Below are 19,487 nucleotides of genomic sequence, written 5' to 3'. Positions count from 1 at the left end.
AGGAGAAAAGAGTAAACCTACAGGGGAGAAACTGGACAATACCTTCAGTGGGTGATCAAGTTAACATCACTAACCATCGCATGTCTCCAGATAAGACACTGAGAAAAATGTATCACCGTGTACTGAAGTGTTTCAGGGGAATCTAATTCATGAGGAAACATCAGAAAACCCCAGAAGAGGACTATTCTTTTAAAACAAAACTGTATTCTTCAAAAATGTCAGTGTTGCAAAAGATTTTAAAAAAATGATTGTGGAAATGTTCCAGATTAAAGGAGGTTATGAAGATATGACAACTAAAGGTAGTATCTAACAGACTGAAGGAAAAGAAATGTTACAAAGAACACTGTTAAGACAATTGACAAAACCAGCATATGAATGTTAGATTAGATCAAAGTATTTTCTCTTCCAAAACTGACTGAGGTTTGGTAACTGTGCCAATTATGTAAGAGTGTATCCTTATTCTTAGGGAAAATACTACAGGACCTAAGTACTCTGATGATTACAACATACTCTTAAAGGGTTCCCATCCCCCGAATCTATACGTTTATACACACACACGGAGAGGAAAAAACTAAGAAGAATGTTAAAAATAGGTGACTCTAGAAATAACAAGTCCACAGGGGGTCCTGCACTATCGTCATTCTTATAATTTTCTCTAAGGCTAAAATTATATCCCAATAAAGTTTTTAAAAGTTGGAATCAATACACAAAAAGAAAACACTCAGATGCACACTTTCTCAATGTCAGATTCAAGGAAACCATCAACTCCTGGCACGTGAGCTCCTTCGGATGGAGCGCAGGGCTGTAGGCCAAAGGGCACAGGATGAGGATCAGAAGGAAGCACAGAGCAGGCGGGAAGAGGGAGAAAGGCCAGTTAGACATCCTTTGCCCGTCCCACGGGCGGAGCACGTGACTCTCCCGCGTTTCTTGGGCGGGGACGCAGGCAGCCGCAGAGGAAGATGACGCGGCCCGGGCAGCGGCCCGCGCGGCTGTCACTCCACAGAGCAGTTCCGTGGCGCCACTGAGAAGTGCCGACCCCGCCCGCCCGCCAGGGGGATCCCGCAGAGCGCGGGAGGGGCTGCCATGACTAACCCCGCAGGGTGAACTGTGCAGCCGACCTTATACAGAACATTCGGCTCATCTTCTAGTTTGAGTCACTGCAGGAATGATTTACTGACAATTTTTACCTTTTTATGTTTGTAGCAGATAGCTTTTAATTCCCCTTGATGATTTTGTAATATATATGCAAGATTATGAGATACAGAAAGTAAGGAGGAACCAAAACACAAATGCCAAGCTCGCTAATAGTAAAGGAAATGCTAGAGCAGGGTGGGGCTCTTGTCAGCCTTACAAGAAGGGACACACTGACCAGAACCTGATCTTTCTAAATTCTTTCTAAAGCTCAGTGGCCAGAAATACTAAGCAGCATTTCCAGGTCAACTGCTTTTGTAAAAAAAAAAAAAACAAAAAAAAACAAAAAAAACCTTTCCATAGGGAGTTGATCTCTCACCTTCAAATGAAGTTTCAAAGATCTGAAGCAGATTGTTATTTCAGAATCAAAAGCAGATCCTGCTCATAAATAGAAATATACATTGAAAGCCACATTTTGAACAAAACAGGAAAACGTTCAAACCATGTGGATCTTCTGATTGTAACTCATTATTCCTTCCGTGGATCTTTCCAAAAAATGAGATAGTTCAACCTATAAAATAAGGTTTTGAGTAGACGTCTCCTGTTCTTCAAAACCTTATAATCTACTACTGTCTTTTTCTGTGAGTAGGAGATACACTGGGTGCCAACAAAATGTTCAATCCTATATTGCATCAAATTCTAATACAGCATTCAGGATGGCTGTCAAGTAGACTATTACACAAAAGGCCAGCATTATCCTAACAGCCTTCATCATTAGGAAACTGAAAGGCAATCCTAATTACAGCAGCAGCAGAAAATAGAAAAGATCTATGAAAAACCTCACAACATTTTCTTTAAAAGAAGAACTAGAAAGAGAATGATACTCTGTTTTTGGCTGTGGAGAATGAAAACTGTCTGGAAGATTAGGAAGTTCTGTATATCAGAGTAACTACAGTTTTGTATAGTTCAATCACTCCATATAACATATAAGACTTTGTAATGGAGTTCAACTCGTGCCGGTTCTGCTGCTTATAAGCTGCTTGTCATCGGGCAAACCTTCTATGCTATGCCTGTTTCCTCTCATCTGTAAAACAGAAAACAGTGACAGACTTGTCTGAAGGATGAAATGAGTTAGTGCCTGGAGCACAATCTGTACTTGGTCAGTGTTCATCACCATTACTAATACCACCAATATCACCACAACTTGGAAGAATGAGCAAACAAGAATGGATAAGGCACTGTTTGCAAGAACAACACCACAAGCAATTACCAGAATATTGATGCAAGCACCAGATCAATGAAGAGAAAAGACAACCCTAAAGCATTATACACACGTGTATTTTTTAATAAAATAAATTTAGCATAATAAACTAATGAGAAATGACTTATTAACAGATGGTTTTGAAAAACCGGCTAATTGTTTGGAAGAAAATCAATTGAGAGTCTCATTGAATATTACATTCTAGATAAATCCAGATGGATTTTAAAGATTTTTTTTTAAAAAAGCACAAAGAAGAAACATATAGGTACAATTTTATATTAACTTACAATAGGGACAGACTTTTACAATGTTAAAAAAAGAAATAAAGAAAAAAGAAATCACCAAAGTGATAAACTGAGAAATGGAATCAATAAGATTTTTTAAAAAGTTATTTACCTTAGAAAAGATCTCTTTAAGCTAAAAGGAAAAAAAATGGGGAAATGAAAGAACAACTTAGATGTTTAAAAATTCCCAACAACTGAAAAAATTTTACCCTCATTAGTACCTTAAAAATGCAAATCAAAACAAAGCCACATGTTTATCAAAAGTCAGTACAGTGCTCAGTGTTGGCAGAAGTACAGCAAGACAAACAGGCCTGCACACAGCAGAAGGTGCAAAGTGACACGTGTCACACACGCAACAACCCTGGAAATCCACGCCCTCCACCCAGTATTCCACATCATTCCACCTGTAGGTCCCTACAGGGAAACAACCATGGCTGGATAAAGACTGAGGTACAAAGAGGGAGTCTTGCAAAGTTACTTGCAACAGTGATAAATAATCTCAATGTCTGACACTGAGGGAGTAATAGTTACATCAAAGATGAAAATCCATACCCCAATATATTATGCAATCAATAAAGTATTAATTTTTTCTTTATGGCCATGCCACATGGCTTATAGGATCTTAGTTCCACAACCACACCTGAACTCGTGCCCCCTACAGGGGAAGCACTGAGTCCTAACCACTGGACCACCAGGGAAATCCCAAAGTATCACAGTTCTGAAGATCATATGTGAGACCAGTCCCGTATCACTCAATAATATTAAATGAAAAAGCCCACACCAATAAAACTATATTTGGCATTTTCCCCAATTCTGGATGACTATTAAAAAAAGAAAAAAAGGTATAGAAAAAGGGCAGAAAATATGCTAAGTATGGTTAACTCAGTGATAAGACTGAGTTACCCATATTCTCTTATCTTATATTTTTTACACATTTTCTACCTTAAGTATATGGAAATTTAATACTCAAGAAAATAGTAAATGATGTCAAATAAGGGAAGATGTAGCTATGGAATGAAAAAAAACCAGCAACAGTAAACTCTACAAGGGACTTTCTAAGGGCCTTACTGCGTCTAGAATGTTTACAGCCTGCTCCCTATTTCATTCCCACGTGTGCCCATGATGGTGACCACCTGAGGAAAAGCTTGAGCAAGGCCTCACAGCAGGCTGGCCCCCTCCAGGCCTCTCCCTGGCCTCAAGCAGCTGCGTTTCAACACACATGTATGTTCTTATTTCCCAACCCACAAGAACAGCCCTGCTGACCTAACCAAAGAATAGTTTTTCTTATGCTTCTCAGCGCATTTAAAAATAAAAACACTCAGGATATTTTTCAACCATGGTGAAATTTCTTACACAGAGGAGGCACTTGAGAGACATTTCTTAACTTATTGTCAGAGTTTGTGTTTCCATACATCCTGGGCAACTGGATGTATGGAAACTGTCTATCTGTATAAAGACTCTCACCTGCCTGGAGACATAACCCTCCCAGACTTCAGACAATACTGCAAAACTACAGTAATAAAACCAGCATGGTACTGGCACAAAAACAGACATATAGACCAACAGAGCAGACCCTACTGCTGCTGCTGCTGCTAAGTCTCTTCAGTCGTGTCCGACTGTGCGACCCCATAGACGGCAGCCCACCAGGCTCCCCCGTCCCTGGGATTCTCCAGGCAAGAGCACTGGAGTGGGTTGCCATTTCCTTCTCTAATGCAGGAAAGTGAAAAGGGAAAGTGAAGTTGATCAGTCGTGTCCATCTCTTCCCGACCCCATGGACTGCAGCCTACCAGGCTCCTCCGTCCATGGGATTTTCCAGGCAAGAGTACTGGAGTGGGGTGCTACTGCCTTCTCCAGAACAGACTAGACAGACCAAAAATAAACCTACACACTTAGGGTTAATTAATCTTCAGCAATGGAGGCAGGAATGTATTGAGAAACTGATGATGGGAAAAAGACACACTCTTCAGCAAGTGTTGTTGGGAAAGCTGGACAGCTGCATGAAAATCAATAGAAGGTATCCTCTCACTCAAAACGTCTTACAGACTTAAAAAATAAAAACAAGACACCATAAAACTCATAGAATACAACACAGGCAAAGCATTCTGACACAAATTGTACCAATGTTTTCTTAGATCCCAAGGTAGTAGAAATAAAAACAAAAATAAACAAATGGGACCTGAAGGCTTCCCTGGTGGCTCAAATGGGAAAGTGTCTGCCTGCAGTGCAGGAGACCCAAGTTCGATCCCTGGGTTGGGAAGATCCCCTGGAGAAGGAAATGGCAACCCACTCCAGTACTGTTGCCTGGAAAATTCCATGGACTGAGAGGTTCCTCAGAGCCTGGTAGGCTACAGTCCATGGGGTTGCAAAGAGTCGGACACGACTGAGTGACTTCACTGACATAAACTGTATTAATGTTTTCTTAGATCCCAAGGCAGTAGAAATAAAAACAAAAATAAATAAATGGGACCTAATCAGACTTACAAGCATTTCCACAGCAAAGAAAACCGTAAGCAAAATGAAAAAACATACAGAATGAGAAGAACATATTTACAAACAATGCAACCAACAAGGGCTTAATTTCCAAAATATACAAACAACTCATACAATTCAATAACAACAAAAAAACAAACAACCCAATCAAAAAACAGGCAGAATACCTAAATAGACATTTCTACAAAGAAGACATAAAGATGGCCAATAGGCGTAGGAAAGGATGCTCAACATCATTAATTATTAGAGCAATACAAATTAAAACCACAAGGAAGCACAACCTCACACTGGTCAGAATAACCAACATTAAAAAAAAAAATCTACAGATAGTAATCGCCAGAGAGGATGCGGAGAAAAAAGGGAACCCTACACTCCACTGTTGGTGGGAATGCAAGTTCGTGCAGCCACAATGGAAAATAGTATGGAGGTTCCTCAGAAAACTAAAAATAAGAGTTGCCATATGATCCAGCAATTCTACTCCTGGAAATATATCCAGAGAAAACTCTAATTCAAAACGACACATGCACCCCTTACATTCATAGCAGCACATTCACCGTAGCCAAGACATGGGAATAACCAAAAAGTCCATTGACAGAATGGACAAAGAAGTTATTATATAATATAAATATACATTACATAATATATAAAATATTACACTGTATTGTGTATATACATTGTATGTGTGTGTATAGATATATACACACACACACACACATATGCAATGGAATACTAGTCAGCCATGAAAAAGAATGAAATAATGCCATCTGCTGCAACACAGATGCACTTGAGATTACCATACTAAGTGAAGGAAGTCAGAAACAGAAAGAAAAGTATCACATGCTATCACTTAGCCATGGAATCTGTGCGGCAGAGGGGCTTCCCAGAGAAGCCAGAGGTTGGGAGTCCACCTGCCAACGCAGGGGACACAGGCTCAGTCCTTAGTCCAGGAACTGGGAGCTCACAGGCCGCAGTGCAACTAAGCCCGCACGCGGCAGCGACTGAAGGCCTCGCACTCTGCAGCCTGGGCTCTGAACAGCAGGAGGCACCAGCGTGACACAGGCGTGCACCTCAGCTAGAGAAAGCCCTTGTGAAGCAGTGGGGAGCCTGTGTGCCACACTGAGGACCCAGCACAGCCAAAGGAATAAACAAATAAACAGGAAAATAAAAATCAAATAGAATATAGCACAAATGAACTCATCTAGGAAACAGAAGCAGATTCTCAGCACAGAGAGCAAACTCGTGGTGGCCAAGGGAGACGAGGGGCAGGGATGGGCTGGGAGTTTGGGGTGTCAGTCACTCCATCGTGTCTGACTCTTTGTGACCCCATGGACTGTAGCCCACCAGGCTCCTCTGTTCATGGAGTTCTTCAGGCAAGAATACTGAGGTGAGCAGCCATTCTCTTCTCCAGGGGATCTTTCCAGTCCAGGGACTGAACCTGGCTCTCCTGCACCGCAGGCAGGTTCTTTACCACTGAGCCACCAGGGCAGCCCTTGGGGGTTAGCAGATGTAAACTACTATATACAGACTGGAGAAGCAACAAGGTTCTATTGTACAGCACAGGGAACCATATTCAATATTTGGGATAAACCATAATAGAAAGTAATATAAAAAAGCATGTATATATGCATGTAACAGTCATTTTGCTATACAGCAGAAATTAACATAACACTGTAAATCAACTATATTTCAATTAAAAAAATTTTTAAATAGGCTCTGACCTGCCTAAATGTGCTTTCTAAAACTTTAGAAAGTTTTTGGAGAAGGCAATGGCACCCCACTCCAGTACTCTTCCCTGGAAAATCCCAGGGACGGAGGAGCCTAGAAGGCTGCAGTCCATAGGGTCGCTGAGGGTCAGCACGACAGAGCGACTTCACTTTCACTTTTCACTTTCCTCCATTAGAGAAGGAAATGGCAACCCACTCCAGTGTTCTTGCCTGGGAAATCCCAGGGACGAAGGAGCCTGGTGGGCTGCCCTCTGGGGTCGCACAGAGTCAGACACGACTGAAGTGACTTAGCAGAAAGTTTTACTTTAGTAAACTTTAGTTTCCAATGACCAATTGGAATTGGTCATTCCAACTGCCAATAATAAAATCTGTCTCTCTCTAAGCTCCTATTTTTGTTGCCCAGTTACTTTAAAAATGTGTCTTTTTTTTTTTTTCTTCAGTATAAAGGCAAAACACTAATTCCTTTCCCTTTCTTCACTTCAATGAAATACATGAGATGGAAGAAACATTTCTGCTTCAGAAAAGAAACTGATGACCTTGACCTGCAGCCCTGGAATTTTTCCTACCTAGAATGTGAAAGTCTGGGTTTGGTAATCAAACTATAAAATACTGGAAAAGTCTGGGTTTTTTTTCCTCTTTTATTCTAGCTCTTATTCCGGTCAGCACACGATTTCTTATATAATCCTGCAGCTAGACATCAAGCCCATATGTACACACTGGCCCTCCCAGGATTGTCTGCTCTAAGCAAGGTGCGTAAAAATCAATTCCTTCTATCGATCCAATACCCAAAGCCAGAGTCATCATCTGGAATTTTATTTGAAGTATTTCACTTGCTTCTCTAACATTTAAGTGGAGAGGTATGTACTGGGTGGGAAAATAACTAGAGATGAAAATACCATGTTTCCTGACGGCTTCCACACAATACAACAGGCACCAGAGTCCCCAGCAGAGGGAATGAGAGAAAGTTCCAAGAGAAAGATATTAAAGCAAAAAGGTAAAGGAAGCAGGCAGGGAGCAACAAAGCCAAGGGGCAGGTGGGCACAGAGGAGCAGCAGGTGCAAGACCCCAAGGGCCCTCAAGAGTCAGAAGCTGCCCTTTGCAGGCACACCCAACATTTCCAGCAGCCCTGAGCACTTACCAAAGCCTGTCTATTTCAGCTGAGCCCTGAGTATCAAAGAAAAAAAAGAGCAGAGAAGCCAAGATACGAAGAGCCCACTGACCACAGAAATGGCAAGTGACAAGGGCAGAAGGCTGGCACGTGGAGGGCAGGCTGAGCCGTGTGCGGGAGGATGAGGAGGACGGGCTGCAGGAAGGCCACAGCACAGAGTTGATAAAGAACCGCCTCTCGAGACAGGTCCACACTATTCGATTTTCACAAAAGTACATCAAAGTTGTAAGTCGATAACAGATGATATAAAACCCATATTCCTTAATATGGTCCACCAAAACCGCGCATGGCGTGACTCCGCCCACCTCAGCAAGCATCCCTCCTTCCCCACCTGCTCCTGCCCAGGGCCCCGAGGCCTCGGCGTTTCTGCTCCTGTCACCCACAAGGCTCTCCCCAGACCTCCACGAAACACCCCGCTATTCTCTCCCACAAGTGATGGTGCCCTTCTCACCTTTTCATTCCATCCAAATGCCGCCACCCCAGAGCTCTTTCCCGGTCACCAGATCTAAAGTCAGCTCCTCTCATCTCTCACACAGCACTCCATTTGTTTTTCTTGGCAGCATTTGTGACAATTATCCATTTATTTGCTTAATATCTACATTTCCCACTAGAATGAGAGTTTTGAGAGAGTAGAAACATGTTTTGCTCATGACTATATATCAAGGATTTGATAAATATTTGATGAATGAATGCAGAAAACAATACACAATCTATAAAGCTAAAAGTTGGTTCTTTGAAAAGATCAACTAAACTGACAAACCTTTAGTTATTAAGTCCAAAAAGAGACAACGGTTAAAATGCATGAAAGAAGGGAAAATATTAACAGATTTTACAAAGTAAAAAGGATTATAGGGGAATATACGAACAACTGTATGCCAAAGTAAGTAACTTACTATCTAACGACATGGACAAATAAATTACTAGCAGACCCACAATTACCACAACTAATTCAGCATGAAATAAAAAAAATCAGCAGATGTATAATAAGTAAAGAAATTGAATTCATAATTAGAAAGCTTCCCGTGAAGAAAAGCCTAGGCCCACATGGCCTTACTAGTGAATTCCAGCAAACATGCCAAGAAAAAATTAATACCAATTCTTCGCAAACTCACCAAATTGAGCTTCTGGCTGAGGCAATTAGGAAAGAAAAAATAAAAGGCATCCAAAACAAATAGGAAGAAGTAAAAATTTCCCCATTTGCAGATGATATCATTTTGTAAATAGAAAATTCTAAGAAATTCACTAAAGAACTATTAGAACTATTAGTCTGCCTAGGTTGCAGGATACATTAGTAATGAACATTCTAAAAATAAAATTGGGAAACTTTTACAAAAAGGTATAAATTTTTTAAAAAGAAGTATAAGACTTATATGCTGGAAACCTCAGAACAATGTGACTAAACAAAATCAAAGACAGTCTAAGTAAATATAAAGATAAGTCATGTGCATGGGTCAAAAGATTCGATATTGTTAAGATGGCAATGGGGCTTCCCTCACAGCTCAGTAGGTAAAGAATCTGCCTGCAATGCAGGAGACCCAGGGTTGGAAAGATCCCCTGGAGAAGGAAATGGCAACCCACTGCAGTATTCTTGCCTGGAGAATCCTAAGGACAGAGGAGCCTGACAGGATACAGTCCATGGGATCGCAAGAATCAGACCTGGCTTAGTGACTAACTACCACCAAGAGGGCAATACTCCTTAAACCTATTGACATACCAACACAACCTCTATCCACATCCTAGCTTCAGTGATCAAACACTGTCATTCTTATACAAGAACAGATGCAAGTGACATGAGGATAAACTGAATAGAATTGAAAACAGAACTGAACTGATTTGTAAAAGAGTGTCAGTATAATTAAATGGAGAAAGAAGTCTTTTCAACAAACAGTTCTGAAACAACTGGATATGTACATGCAAAAGAATGACTTTTAATCCATACCTTACGCCATACACAAAAACCAATTCAAAGTAGACCACAGACCTAAATGCATTAGTAAAGCTATAAAGTTCTTGGAAGAACGGATGGAAATAAATCTCCATCAAACAGCATCAGGCAAAGCCTTCTTTGGTAAAACGCCACAAGCACAAACAACATAAGAAAAATAGATGGACTCGGCTTTTCAAATATAAAATCATTTGTGTCATCACATCTAGAAAGTAAAGATAACTACAGAGAAGATAAATTCAGGTGTCCCTTGGTATCCAAGGGAGACCAGTTCCAGGGCCCACCCACACACACCAAATCCAAGGACGCTCAAATCCCTCATATGAAATGGCACAGCAGTTTGTCTTCCACAACCACAGATGTGGAATGCACAGATACAGAGAGTCAACCGTATACCAGCAAATCAGTTATCTGAAAACAGACTGGTATCCAGAACTCACGCAGAAATCTTCCAACTCAGTAATAAAGAGACAACTGAAGCAACTAAAAAACGGGCCAAAGAAAAAGACATTTCTCCAAAGAAAATATACAAATGTCCAATAAGTACGTGAAAAGATGCTCAACATCAGAGATCAAAAGGGAAGCGCATGTCAGAACCACAATGCAATACTGCGTCACACCTACTAGACTGTACCTAATTAGAAAGAGACAGTAGTTAGCAAGGCTATAGAGAAAATGAAACCTTCATTCGTTGCAGGTGGGAATGTAGAACAGCACCGCTGGTTTGGAAAACACTAGTGATTTCTCAAAAAGTTATATATATAATTATTACCTCATGACCCAGCATTTCCACTTGTAGGTATATACCCAAGAGAACTAAAACAGATATCTACACCAAAACTTGTACATAAATGTTCAGAGCAGCATCATTCATAATAGCAAAAAGTAGAAACATACCCAAATGCTCATTAGCTGAAGAACAGATAGAGTATCTGTGGTATAGCTATGCAATGCAATATTATACAGCCATAAAAGGGACAAGGTACTGATATACGCTGTGATATGGATAAACCCCGTAAGCATTACGCTAAATAAAATAAGCTGGTCACAAAAGACCACATACTCTATTATTTCCTTCTCAGGAAACATTCAGAATAGCCAAATCTGCAGACAAAAAAGTAAGATAGTGGTTGCAAAGAACAGCAGAGACACAGGAATGGAGATTGCTTACAGGAATGGGGTTTCTTTGGGGGATGACAAAAATGTTCAAAAATTGGGCTGTGATAGTTGATTGCACAATCCCATAAGTATATGAGAAAAAAACTGAACTGTAAATTTTAAATGGGTGAATTGTACAGTATGTGAATTATATCTCAAAATGTGCTCAGTTGCTCAGTCATGTCCAATTCTTTGTGACCCCTATGGACTGTAGCCCACCAGGATCCTCAGTCCATGGGATTCTCCAGGCAAGAATACTAGAGCGGGTTGCCATTTCCTGCTTCCAGAGATCTTCCCCACGCAGGGATTGAACCTGTGTCTCCTACGTCTCCTGCTTTGGCAGGCAGATTTTTTATGCTGAGCCACCTGGGAAGCCCATACCTCAATAATGCTGTTTTTTAAAAAAAATAATAACAGGTAATACAGTGATGTAATGTATTAAGTTCTTACCATTACGTTCATATAATGACATTTTACCTTCCTAAATATTTATTTGTTGTGGTGTGAAGATAGGGTTAAAATATAAACAAGGGGAAGATAGAGGAAAGCCTTCTCTTTGGGGACTGTGGAAGCTTGGCATCAAAGCCCACCCGGTATAAAGTCTTTTACATGTACTGAATTTCTGTGACAAGGAATTTACTCGTAGTTCAGAGTGACGGTAAATTACGTAAGCGCAATCACTTGAAGACTTTTAAGTTATAAAACACAAAACTGACGTCTCAGTAGAGCAAAAGCCACTCTGTTCCCAGGACTAGCAATTCCCACAAGGAACTAAGAACAGCGGGGCTTCAAAAGCAGAAAGACACACTCACATTCCTCAAGACTGGGAGCGCCAGCTGCTCAAAGGATGTCAGATCCACCACGTACTGCCCTACACGGCACTCACGCTTTCCAGGCAGAGGCTCTGACCTGAAAGAAAAAAATAGTACATCCCTCATTGAGAGACCCCGGTACTGACTTCTGATTTTTAGCTGCTCCACTGAGCCTCTGGCCTTCTCCATGTGCTAAACCATCCTTAAAAATCACCTACACAGAGAGCGGCAGTGAGCAACGCTGATCTGATTCCTCCTTCTCTCCTGGGAACAGGGCTAACACTGGTGCACACCACTACCCACAGCCTGGCAGTTGCCTCCAAGAAGCTGGCGTATCACCTATCTTAGAAGAGCGACAGAAACAGGGCCACAAGGCACCAAGTGAGAAGAGCTTACTATTCAGTGGACTACGTCTGCACTGAAATATGGTATTTTCAACCTTGGGTTTCATATGATGACTTCAACCTCTGTTTCCTTTGATGTCAAGAAAGCCATAAAGGCTCAAGATTCTTTAAGACAGAAGGGACCACCTGGCTCAGCCCTGGGCCCCAGGAGAATAAAACACCACAGAGGGACGTCCCTGGTGGTCCAGTGGTCAAGATTCTGCCCTTCCAGTACAGGGGGCGTAGGTTTGACCTCTTAGTCGGGGAATTAAGACTCTGCATGGTCAAAAAAAAAAAAAAAAAAAACACTTCGGAAATGAAGCTGCAGTACCCAATTCTGGATAAAGGTCCTCGGATGCCAGACAACGTGACAACATCAAACCCTATTCTTCTTCCTCCCTGTCTGACTTCTTCTGTATAAAACCCATCGACAGGCACGCCAGAGGACTTTAAAACTTCAGTGGCTTTCTGGATCAGTGTTGTTTTGCCAACTCCTAGAGGGGAAAAAAAAAAAAGCCCGTCAGGAACCACTGCCTTGTTGGAGCACAGCAACTAGGAGAGGCATGGGCTTCAAACAGCTTTTATGAACATTAACTTCACTTGCCTTTGATTGCTCCAGGTGTTAAAACTTCTCAGTTTCAAGTAGAAAACAAGCATAATAAAAATGTAAATGGTACACTGAAGTTTATTTTTAAATTCTGAGACATTATTAGTTTTGTCACATACATAATCGGAGAACCAGCTGAGTGGTTTTCTGATGATAATTTCAAATGCAATTTGCATCCTACAAGACAAGCTTTTGTTTTCTCCTAGGTTTACTCTTCTTGAGGGAGCAAACTTTTCCACCTAGAAAGTAAAGCTGGTCAAGCTTCAAGCAAAGATGCTTTAAGTTAGGATTTCAAGGCACTCTGAACCTACGTTTAACAGTGGGAACATCCCTTCATTTCTCCTTGGATGTACAATGTATGGCTCCCCAAAACGGGACTCTTGGATACCTCCAACACTGCTAGAAATGGCAATTTTTCAACTTTTTCCAGAGGAGCAATTCCATCAGGTTGGCCATGCCTTCCATCACCTCCTCAGTTCAGTTCAGTTGCTCAGTCGTGTCTGACTCTTTGTGACCCCATGGACTGCAGCACGCCAGGCTTTTCTGTCCATCACCAACTCCCAGAGCTTGCTCAAATTCATGTCCATCAAGTTGATGATGTCATCCAACCATCTCATCCTCTGTCATCCCCTTCTCCTCCATCTTCAACCTTTTCCAGCATCAGGGTCTTTTCCTACGATTCAGTTCTTTGCCTCAGGTGGCCAAAGCATTGGAGTTTCAGCTTCAGCATCAGTCCTTCCAATGACTTTTCAGGACTGATTTCCTTTAGGATTGACTGCTTTGATCTCCATCATCTCCTAGAATATTCCCAAGTATTCCTTTGATTTGCCCCCAACCTCTTCCCAAATTATAACCTAATGCACCTCCACACACTCATCCTCGCCACCCAGGACCCCTTCCTTTCCTCCCAGCCTGGCCCATGGACTACTCTGATTAACCCTTGGGTGCTTACAAGTTAAATACTATTTAATACTACTACTCACTGACACTGTGGAGCCAGCCCCTGGTCTCGCATGCCTCACAAGCATTTTCTTGCTTAATTCTTCACAATCGCCCTCTGAAGCAGTTGCCACCCTTGTCCCTATTTTACAGAAAAAGAGACTGAAGCACAGAGAGGACAGGCAACTTACCCACGGTTAGACAACTGAGAGAGAGCATACAGCTTAACAGGGGCCTTCATCTGCCACCATGACTTTGTTTATTTCATATGAACCTTGTTCTTATATAGATAAGTCAGTGGCATCATAACTACCCCAAAACGGGAAACCAAGTCTGCAACACAGCTATTATGTGACACGACAGGGTTGCAAGTCATATTCCTAGGGCTGCCCATGCAGAGTCATCAGGGTTCCCTAAGGAGCTTTTGAAGCTTACTTGAAATAAAATATGATGTTACTCTCATTTAGTTCATTCTTCCTGCAAATTTCACCCTAACAAACAATGGCCTTTTGAAACATGAACAGCAGCCCACGCTCATGGCACTAGGAGAAAATGTAACCCCACCTCTGTCCCTCAGTAACTGCTGCTTTAGGGAAGGCACGGAAGAATCCGCTTAACACAGGCAAGTGGCCTCTGTTGATGTGTAATTTGGGACTCTCTGAAACAACTTAATGTTGATTCATAACAGATTGTTAAATTATGGTATAATGTGTATAATGACATAAACCCACAGGAATCTCATGCAACCATTAGAGAACACTGTTTACCTCTGGAAAGAGCTTACTGCTTAGCATGGAAAACAGACCACAACATATGAAAATAATATGTGGAGAAAAAGCAGGTTAAGAAACAGCAGAAATATACAGTAGTATTCCATTACTTTTTTTTTTTTTTTTTTTGAAAGACCACAAATAACAAATGTTGGCAAAGACGTGGAGAAAAGGGAACCTCGTACGCTGTTACATGTAAACTGGTGCAGCCACCATGGAAAACAGTATAGAGGTTCCTCAAAAAACTAAAAACAGAACTATCATATGATCCAGAAATTCCACTCCTGGGTATATATCCAAAGAAAACGAAAACACTATTTTGAAAAGATAAATGTACCCCCAAATGTTCATAACAGCATTATTTAGAAGATATGCGAGCAACCTAAGTTTCCATCAACAGATGAATGGACAAAGATATGGTATACAATACAATGAAATACTATTCAATTGTAAAAAAAAGAATGAAATTTTGCCATCTGCAACATCATGGATGGGCCTGGAGGGTATTATGATTAGTGAAACAATTCAGGCAGAGAAAGACAGACACGGTGTGGTATCACTTATATATGGAATCTAAAAAATAGAACCAACTAGTTTTATATAATAAAAAAAGAAACAGACTCACAGACAGAGAGAACAAACTAGTGGTTACCAGTGGGGAGAGGGAAGGGGTATGATGGGGAGATTAAGAGGCACAAACTACTACGTAGGAAACAAATGAGCCACACGGGTATATTGTACAGCACAGGGAAATACAGCCAATATTTTATAATACCTATAAACAGAATCCTGAAAAACTGTGAATCACTCTTATACACATGAAACTCACAGAATACTGTAAATCAACTATATCTCCAAAAAAAAAAAAAAAGTGAAGTATATAGGTGTCTCCAGAAGAAAATGTTAAGAACAGAAAGATTTATAGTCTTTGTTTCTGTATTGTTGTAAATCCAAGGGACTTTCAATTTCTTCTTTATAACTTTCTAGTTTTTTTTTTTTTTTTTTTGGTCTTACAGTGAATATTACTCTTAATTTAAGAAAAAAGCAAAGGTATTTACATTATGCAAAGACAAAATGGAACAGCTGTAATAAAAGGGAATATCGTGGATCTGATCTGTTAGGGAGAAGATTTAAACCAAAAGGAGGCATTTGGCTCCAGTCCCTTTTTTCCTCTTCAGCTCTAGAAATTTTTCAGCTAATTTTAATCTCTGTTAATTTAACTACCCTAGTGCTAGCTACACTGGCTAAGAAGTGACCTGTAGGAAGGAGACCCCCAAAACAAAGGCCCACACCACATTCACAAAGAACAGGTTGGAAACCCCAGAATTATTTTGGTTCTGGTTCTCCTATAAAGTGGACCGTGAAATAAAGACTCATGTGCAGGCTGTTTAGTTTGGGAAGCAACACCCGAAGATAACACACTGGTGGGGAGGTGACTGCATTATCAAACAAGTTAGCAGAGGGTAGTTGAATCCCACTGGGAAATCCTAGGAGACAGCTTTGGATTCAGAGTTCTCTTGTGTGATGAGTGAGGAAGGAGTTTAGCCACCAACTTCCAACTGTCAAGGGTCAAGGCTGCTTCAGGGGACAGGAATTCCCGGGCCCTTCAGGCCTGCCCTGTGTGCAGGCAGAGGTGGGCTCCAGGGGTCAGAGAAGGCCCTCCAGGGTCACAGGCTGTACAGCTGGAAGTTGGGGGGGAAATGTTAAGTGTGAAGGACACATGAGTGGGGCCCTGAGAGTGTATATGAGTATCTTTGAGAAGATACTTGATGTCTGAACATGTAGAGGTTCAGACAGCAGACAGAGGTTGGGACTGGGTTAGTGATAGAAAGATACTAAGTCAATGAAAAAAAAAAAAACATTAGAAAACTCCAAAAAGGTGGGGGGGAAATGCTGCGCATAAAGGGAAAATACATTATGGATACTCTCGGCTCCATAGCTCTTCTGTGGTTTACATTTATAGTCAAAATACCATCAACACTGACCAATGAGCTAATTAAAATTATAGTATAACTGCTTTGGGAAAAGTGGGAGGAAGAGAAAGTTAGTGGGTTTAAGGCCAGGCTTAAGAAAGCTACACTGCAGCACTGAGTCTTTCAATCATGTGTATGCATATAAAACTTTTATAAAGAAGGAAATAGAAAGAAGAACCAGTATTGCCCTGGCTGGCTTCTGTCCTCACCCAGCTCCAGGACTCAGGTAGGTACAATCATAAAAATAAGCCACCTCTGTTATGAAACACATAGATGTCTTGGGGCCAGGCTGCTGAGAAAATTTTCAAATAAAGTTTCAAATAACGGACTGACAGATCAACTTTTAGAAGGCATTCTTTTACAATATTAAGGAGTACCTCTGGATATCAGAAATTTCTCAGAGCACCCTCCTCCTCATCACTCCCCCATTGCCCTATAAATATAAAATTCCAGAATCTGCAACATTAAGTTAGCCTTTGGTCCTAAAAGCTAAAGATGCTCATTAAAAAAAAGGTGAAAGAGAATTTCAGGGCTGGGGTTACAATGGTTGATATCTGAATGCACAGCTAATCTGAAACTGCAAAGAAGCTAAAGAATCACTTTCTGCACTCAAAACCCATCTTTTTTTGTTGCTGTTCTCTCTTAATCTGTATGATGCTAACTTAATCTGATGCTGCCACAACCTTCCTGCCTCTTCTTTTAGTAACGCCTTAACTATGTGCAGCATCTTGGCTTAAAAAGCATCGATCTGTTCCACCAGTCTCTCACACTACCTCCTTTCAAAGATGAGACCTTCACAGACTAAGGTTGGAGGGATTTGCATTAGAAGGGACCAGGCACCAAGGGAGGGTCTGGGTGGGGGTGCCCAGTACCCAGCCCCCCCTGTGTTGGGGTACCAAGGCTCTCAACCTGCGACCTCACTCGTGCAGGAAATTGGGGTGGGGTGGGGCCGTCAGTGAAGGTGGATAGGGAACACGGTTGCACTATCCTGCAACTGGAATTCCACTCTTTCATGATAAATGCAGGCGCGTGTGGCTTTCGACAGAAATCAGACACTTCGGTGGCGGCAGAGATCCTGAAATATGGCCTGTGCACATCACAACTTCAAAGTGTTAGTCGCTCAGACCTGTCCAACTCTTTGCGACCCCACAGACTGTAGCCCACCAGGCTCCTCCGTCCACGGGATTCTCCGGGCAAAAATACTGGAATGGGTTGCCACGCCTTCCTCCAGGGGATCTTCCCCACCCAGGGATCGAACCTGGGTCTCCCACATTGCAGGCGAATTATTTACCGTCTGAGCTACCACGGGTAGTAACACTTCTGCCTTTGATCCTACGTAACACCTTAATACGGAAGCCCAGATGCTATCCCATCACAAGCTGGTCTCGCCCTCCTGAAGTTGGCTTCATTTCATTTACCTTATGGACTCAATCACATTTTCCGGGAAAGGAAACGCAGGCTTCTGACCACCAAGCCTGTAACTTAACACCTGGAATTTTAGAGGCGGAGAGCACCGGCTGCCGCAACCCCACGCGCCCCCCACGCCCACCCCTCGGCCTCGTCGAGGGTGCGGACACGTGCAAGATTACCTGGGGGCCCAGTCAGGAACACGTGCCGGGCCATACGGGTAGGCTCGGGTGGGGGTCACGGTCCGGGTAGGGGTGGGGTCGACGTCGCCCAGCCGGGTACGGGGGAGAGGTCGCGACCCAGGGCCCGCCCCCCAGGGCTGCAGTCCCCTCCTCCGCCGGCCGGAAGCAACGCGCCGTCAGGCCGCGCATGCGCCCTCTGCGCTCAGCGTCGGTCTGCGCTTCCGCCCTCTGCGCTCGGCGCCGGTCTGCGCTTGCGCCCTCCGCTCTCAGCCATGTTCCTCGCCGAGACCACCGTTCAGTGGCCAAGGGTGGTTAGTATGGTCTTCCCCTGGTCTGTGTGCTTCAGTCTCCGTGTTGGACTTAGGTAGGGTGTTTGCGAGGACGTGTGCTTAAAAGCCTTTTACTAAACCAATGCTGCTCAGCTGAGCGCCGTTTACGAAGCTCTGGGACCGAACCTGGGAGCTGAAATTTCCCCAGGTTGCGGGGAGAGACCTCCTGAAAGAAGTTTGGGTCCTAGAAGCCTTCCCGAAACAATGAGGATTTGCTTCCAATTGGAACTACTTACCCAGTGTTGTGGCAGTCCACTCCAGTAATCTTGCCTGAAAAACCCCATGTACGGAGGAGCCTGATAGGCTACAGTCCGTGGGGTCGCAAAGAGTCGGACACGACTGAGCGACTTCACTTCACCCAGTGTTGTCAGCCACCGCTGCAGTGTGGTATTACCTGGTTAAAAAGTGCTTCATGCGTGGGCTCCAACTCCCGAGATTCGGAGTGATTGGTCTTGGGCGAGCCCCGAGCATCTGGATAGTTCTGATATTGTTGAAACTCTCCGACAGTTTCTATAGTCCTGTCTTCAATCGTGCATACAAAGAACAATTTCCCCCTCTTGCTACCGTCTCATAAATGTAAACCAACGCTGCTAGACCCAGCCGGAGGATCTTCCTGTGCAAAGCATTAACTGGTTTTTCCCCCTCAATTAACCCCTTGAGGGGTTTGATCCTGCGAAACGAAATGGCGGTGGCCTTGGGCCAGAGTTACCTGTAAGCCCTTTCAGTGTAATATATGTACAGTTTGTTTCGTGATGGATCATCCTTCATCCTGTCTGGGAAAGCAGTTTCACTGAGTGCTCATCTTAATTGTGTGGGCACACACAGGACTTCCAGAGCTCCTCTTAGCCTGGTTATTCATCAGTCAGATGACCTCCATTTCTTACTGTTTGAAAAGGAATCATGTAAAAGTCAGATATGTTCAGT

At 42.6% G+C, this 19,487-nt stretch overlaps 1 protein-coding gene across 3 annotated transcripts in view; it reads right to left on the bottom strand.

The window, feature by feature from the left end:
* The window catches only part of NTPCR (nucleoside-triphosphatase, cancer-related), a 36,807-nt gene extending 18,403 nt beyond the window's left edge, over positions 1-18,404 (bottom strand). For all 3 annotated transcript variants that reach the window (XM_004021356.5, XM_027962176.2, XM_060406547.1), the window contains exons 1-3: positions 18,235-18,404; positions 12,688-12,850; positions 11,974-12,070 (exon numbers count right to left, since the gene is read on the bottom strand). In XM_004021356.5, coding sequence (XP_004021405.1) covers positions 11,974-12,070; positions 12,688-12,850; positions 18,235-18,268 — 294 coding nt within the window. In that variant the 5' untranslated portion in view covers positions 18,269-18,404. The remainder of the gene's footprint in view (positions 1-11,973; positions 12,071-12,687; positions 12,851-18,234) is intronic.
* Between the last annotated feature and the right edge of the window lie 1,083 nt (positions 18,405-19,487).

The sequence above is a fragment of the Ovis aries genome, chromosome 25 (assembly GCF_016772045.2).
Source record: "Ovis aries strain OAR_USU_Benz2616 breed Rambouillet chromosome 25, ARS-UI_Ramb_v3.0, whole genome shotgun sequence".
Lineage (NCBI taxonomy): Eukaryota > Metazoa > Chordata > Mammalia > Artiodactyla > Bovidae > Ovis > Ovis aries.
This window is presented reverse-complemented; position numbering and strand designations above follow the sequence as displayed.